The sequence below is a fragment of the Conger conger genome, chromosome 5, assembly GCF_963514075.1.
Source record: "Conger conger chromosome 5, fConCon1.1, whole genome shotgun sequence".
Classification (NCBI taxonomy): domain Eukaryota; kingdom Metazoa; phylum Chordata; class Actinopteri; order Anguilliformes; family Congridae; genus Conger; species Conger conger.
The window spans coordinates 62508836-62513868 of record NC_083764.1 but is presented as its reverse complement, the minus strand read 5'-3'; the positions used below and the strand labels follow the sequence as shown (position 1 = coordinate 62513868).

General features: G+C 45.3%; 1 protein-coding gene across 1 annotated transcript; it reads right to left on the bottom strand.

Annotated features, from left to right (window-relative positions):
- Window positions 1-1567: 1567 nt before the first annotated feature.
- On the bottom strand, window positions 1568-4736 carry LOC133129641 (major histocompatibility complex class I-related gene protein-like). Its single transcript, XM_061243865.1, has 5 exons — window positions 4662-4736; window positions 3435-3674; window positions 2953-3237; window positions 2283-2555; window positions 1568-1842 (listed from the first exon to the last, which is right to left on the bottom strand). Exons 2-5 carry the CDS (start codon window positions 3559-3561, stop codon window positions 1745-1747), a joined length of 783 nt encoding a protein of 260 aa, XP_061099849.1. The 5' UTR covers window positions 3562-3674; window positions 4662-4736; the 3' UTR covers window positions 1568-1744.
- Between the last annotated feature and the right edge of the window lie 297 nt (window positions 4737-5033).

Below are 5033 nucleotides of genomic sequence, written 5' to 3'. Positions count from 1 at the left end.
ATTTCACAGTGAGCAAAAGCTGGAATCTAGACCTCTAGATTGTGGAAACATTTTAGGGACATTTTAACAGAAAAACTACGTAGCTGGATTTTCACTTGAATGACGAGATTCATTTCATGAAGGCATTTCACCTATTTTTAATGAATAAATGTTCACAGGGATGTTCCAACCCTCAGGTTGAAATCAGTCCATGCATGGTTGCATGGTTGCATGGAGGAAAACAAGTTATCTGGACGACTTAGATTAGATTAGTAACAGTACTTAAATATTGTAAACAATGGTCCGTTATAAAAATATATATAAAACTAGGCCTACTTTAGTAAATGTACTTAATGTAAAATAATGTGACTGTAAAGTGTCTTGTGTGACTGTAAAATGTCTTGTGTGACTGTAAAGTGTCTGGTGTGACTGTAAAGTGTCTGGTGTGACTGTAAAGTGTCTTGTGTGACTGTAAAGTGTCTTTTGTGACAGGCTTCTGTGAAAAGCGCGTATAAAATAAATTGAATTGAATCAATACTTTAACCCGTATAACCTGTATGGATTGAGGGCGTGTAGCAGGCCAGTGTCTTTAGGCATTTCTCCAGGCCTGGAGAGTTTAATCGTACTGGCTCTCAGGCAGTGTTGGAGCTGAGCCAGGAGAGAGGCAGTGTCTGCAGAGTCACAGAGTGGCCCATCCTCCTGTACATGGTACAGTGTAGAGATCCTGCCCTCAGGTTCTGAGATCCTCTGTGTTAACTGGACACAGTCAGTGCAGTTAGGAAGAGGCCAGGGGGGGTTCTGCGGGGTCTACCCCACCAGATAGCCTTCGGTCGGGGCCATTTTGTTCTCCGTAAAAAGGGCTGCAGGACTTTGCTCCAGGTGCCAGAGGGGCCTCCAGTTAATTTGTCCTCCTGCTCTTCTTCTTGTAGTTTTGAATGGCCACCCAGCTGCACGGTCACCTTGTGGTGTCTGTGGCCCCAGTCGTACCTTCAGGTGCACTGGCATGGTCACTCTTTTGTCACATTTAAGTGAGGGAGCTGGGTTTCATTCAATTCATTCCTCCGTGCCATGATATAGCTGCAGGGGAAAGGAAGTGGAGGTAGACCTTTTAGGAACATTGGCCATTTACGCTTACCCTTCACAAAACTCATTTCTTTAGTACCAACAATATCTTTACAAATGGGGTCTCTTACAATGCACCGATATAGTTTTTTCTTACTTGTGTTTTGGCCAGTACATAATTCATCCATCCATCCATCCATCCATTATCTTAACCTGCTTATCCTGAACAGGGTCGCAGGGGGGCTGGAGCCTATCCCGGCATACATTGGGCGAAAGGCAGGAATACACCCTGGACAGGTCGCCAGTCCATCGCAGGGCACACACGCCATTCACTCACACACTCATACCTAGGGCAATTTAGACTCTCCAAACAGCCTAACCTGCATGTCTTTGGACTGTGGGAGGAAACCGGAGTACCCGGAGGAAACCCACGCAAACACGGGGAGAACATGCAAACTCCACGCAGAGAGGCCCCGGCCGACGGGGATTCGAACCCAGGACCTCCTTGCTGGAGGCAGCAGTGCTACCCACTGCACCATCCGTGCCGCCCAGTACATAATTCAGAAAATCGAAAGTTGCAAAATTTCAATCAGCCATCTCTCCTTTACTGCACATATAATTCATTCAATTGGATAACAGACTAGATAAGATGCTAGGAATGCGACTTTAGGGTCATAACGGCATGGAGAATATCTCCTGTTTCTCACCTGTGTGTGAGTGTCAGTGTGAAAATAAGAAACACTGCAAACGGCACTATAAGGACATCGTGATGTCTAGTGATATGGCCCCATATCACCCCATCTGCAAAGGCAACAAGTAAATGGTAAATGGTTGGCATTTATATCGCGCCTTTATCCAAAGTGCTGTACAATTGATGCTTCTCATTCACCCATTCATACACACACTCACACACCAACAGCGATTGGCTGCCATGCAAGGCGCCGACCAGCTCGTCAGGAGCATTTGGGGGTTAGGTGTCTTGCTCAGGGACACTGACACAACCCGGGCGGGGGATCGAACCGGCAACCCTCCGACTGCCAGACGACTGCTCTTACAGCCTGAGCCATGTCGCCCCTACAAGTACAGCAATATTATCATTTTATATTCACACGAATGGTTCAGGCCACACTTTTGAACAGTGGTCATTAGATGCGGTCACTATTTTGTGCCTACAGCAATAATAATCTGATCTGATTTTGTAAGTGGCATTAGTGGAAACGGGTTACAATAGGTGGCTTTACCCCATTTGACAGTGAGATTTGTGGAGTGGACTCCACAGCTGTATGGTGCCTCAGTGCTGTTAGAGATGTCCAGGCTCTTTCTCAGCTGGCAGGTCCCGTCCCCGTTCGGTCTGATCCCAGAGGACCAGAGGCCGTCGTCTTCAGTCAAGATGTCTTCATCCCGATAAACCTCCACCGTCATGTTCCTGCAGCGAAATCCTGAAACCAGGCAGGTCAGAATAACCTTCCCAGGGTTCCGGGACAGCTTGGCAAACACCGAAGCATTGGGCTGAACTGAAACGAGAAAAAGAAAAAGGCACATTTTTTAACAAAGAAAGGCCCCTTGTCTAATTTCAATCAATGATGTGAGCAGTAACACAGGTCTGTATTTATATTTTCAGGTAGCTTGCATTGAAATGGGAAAAGGAAACTTTATTCTGTTTGTGTCTGTTTTAATGTTGGTCAAACCCCTTGAGGTCACATTTTAAATATACGAGAAGAAACATCATTAAATCTCAAATACACGTCAACAAATGTGCTGGTGAGTACTCCCTGGGGTTTCTTCTGGCTCACTGATCTCACAATACCTAAAAGCGGCACGAACGTGAATAACCCCCATGTACTTCATACTTTGTTCTGTTGTGATAATATTCCATTTCAGTATACTGCAGTAAGGGACCGTGGTACTAACATGTCTTCTGGCTCTCCTTTTCTTCCATGGACAAACTGCGCAAAAGATTAGACACACAGATGTCCTTCATGTATTTCTCAGTTTCCATGATGTTGTCCTGGTCCCTGTTCCACTTCTTTGCAATGGGGAGAGCGGACTCTGCTGAAGCCACCCACTGATGCCTGGTGAGCTGGAAGTACAGGAAGTCTTCTCCGTTCAATCCGTACTGAGCAAAGGCCTCTGTAACGCTCACATGAGGCTCCCGCTCGATTCTACAGCCAAATCTCCCCTGCAGGACCACAGCACCTGAAACATGGATGCACACGATGCTGCAGTTACCTCCATGTACAGCCTGGCACTTTCATGGCACATTAAACATGGCGGACATGGTATGTTTAAATGATGAATAATAATAATTTCACTTAAAAAAAGATCACTCACTCCACTCACTCAACTCACTCACTCACTCCACTCACTCAACTCACTCAACTCACTCAACTCACTCATGTAAGGTCCTGTGTGGTTGAAGATATCCGCCATGCCTCTGTCCCATTGCTGCATATTTAGGCCTTTGGTTGAGTTCCAGATATAACGGCCAGGTCCTTCACGCATCCAGGCTCGACGGGGCATGCTGACCACGCCACTGCTACTGTAGGAGTCCAGTGGCTCGCCGTCAAGGTACAGGACGGCAGTGTACTCACGAGTACTCAGAGCAGTGTAGGTACCAACAAGGGAGTGAGGAACTGAACGACAAGGAGACAAGTCAAAAGGTCAAGGCCAGGAATCCAAGAGACAGGGTTTTTTTTATTTTTTTTATTTTTTTTATTTTTTTAAACCCCATCTGGCTACCACAAAGAAAACCATCACAATCTGTAATATCCCATCTTCTCTCTGAGTTGATCAAGGGCCCTGTCTGAAATGGCTTCATTTCCTACTGTTGAGAATACAAGCTGTATACAGCGTGAATGTAACTTCTATACTCAGTAGTAGGTAATGTAACATACCGAGCCAACCATGTGTAATCAAAGAAAGTTACGTTTAATTTCTTAATTATTAAATGTGGGCAATATTTCCACAATGAACCCGTCTTAATTTTCCAAAAGCATTTTCCATAAAATAAAATAAAATAAAATAAAACACCTGACCTACTCACCGGTGAGTTCTTTAACTAACTGAAAATTGAGCACTTCAACCAAGGAATTTACCTTACTTCTATATAAACTCAAACAGCACGTGCCCTGCATTCACATATTTCAGAATACACCATGTCTTAATGACACCAAAACATCCATCCATCCATCCATTATCTGAACCCGCTTATCCTGAACAGGGTCGCAGCGCAGAGGGCTGGAGCCTATCCCAGCATACATTGGGCGAAAGGCAGGAATACACCCTGGACAGGTCGCCAGTCCATCGCAGGGCACACACATCATAGAATATATGTTCTTCACAGTCAGTTTGTCAGTGTCCAGAATTGTCCCGTCACTTTCCTCAAAGTGTAGCCTATTTAATCTGTGGCAGGGTAATACTCACGAACCACACCGTCAGTGCAGGGAGGGAGGGGGAGGGGGAGAGGGAGAGAGAGAGAGAGACTTTACTTATGAGCTGGCGTGGTGAAGCCTCCAATGTCAATCTCAGAAGGCGACGAGACAATAATGCTTTTTCAGTTTCTAATCTCATTGAACAGTTCGCTAATTAGTGAGGATATTTCACCTCACGAAACGACGTACTTTTCTCGACGGCAGCAAAGAAGTCTTCAAAGTTGATTGAAGTGTAGTCTCCTCTTCGAGACGGCGACTCTAACCGTAATTCTTCCGGAAAACAGAAAACAACGAACCTCACTTTCTAAACTTCCTCTCCGTCTCTCCTAGTCCCACCCTCTCCGTACTCCCGATTGGGCAGAGCACCAACTTTGCAATCACTGATTGGCTGGCCTATTGCCTTGTCCTGTGGCGCTATTGGGTGTTGGTTTTAAAGAGGAGATTTCGCAAAACTGTTATTTCATGACTGATTTCAACCTGAGGGTAGGAACTTCCCTGTGAACATTTATTCTTTAAAAATAGGTGAAATGCCTTCATGAAATGAATCTAGTCATTCAAGTG

What these genes read in the sequence shown, in the direction of transcription:
- LOC133129641 (XM_061243865.1), bottom strand. Translation starts at nt 3,561, where the DNA reads ATGCCCCGTCGAGCCTGGATGCGTGAAGGACCTGGCCGTTATATCTGG. An exon ending in CCACACAGGACCTTACATGA is followed by an intron (nt 3,238 to 3,434) that starts GTGAGTTGAGTG and finishes TCCATGTTTCAG; the next exon opens with GTGCTGTGGTCCTGCAGGGG. An exon ending in AAATCTCACTGTCAAATGGG is followed by an intron (nt 1,843 to 2,282) that starts GTAAAGCCACCT and finishes TTGCCTTTGCAG; the next exon opens with ATGGGGTGATATGGGGCCAT.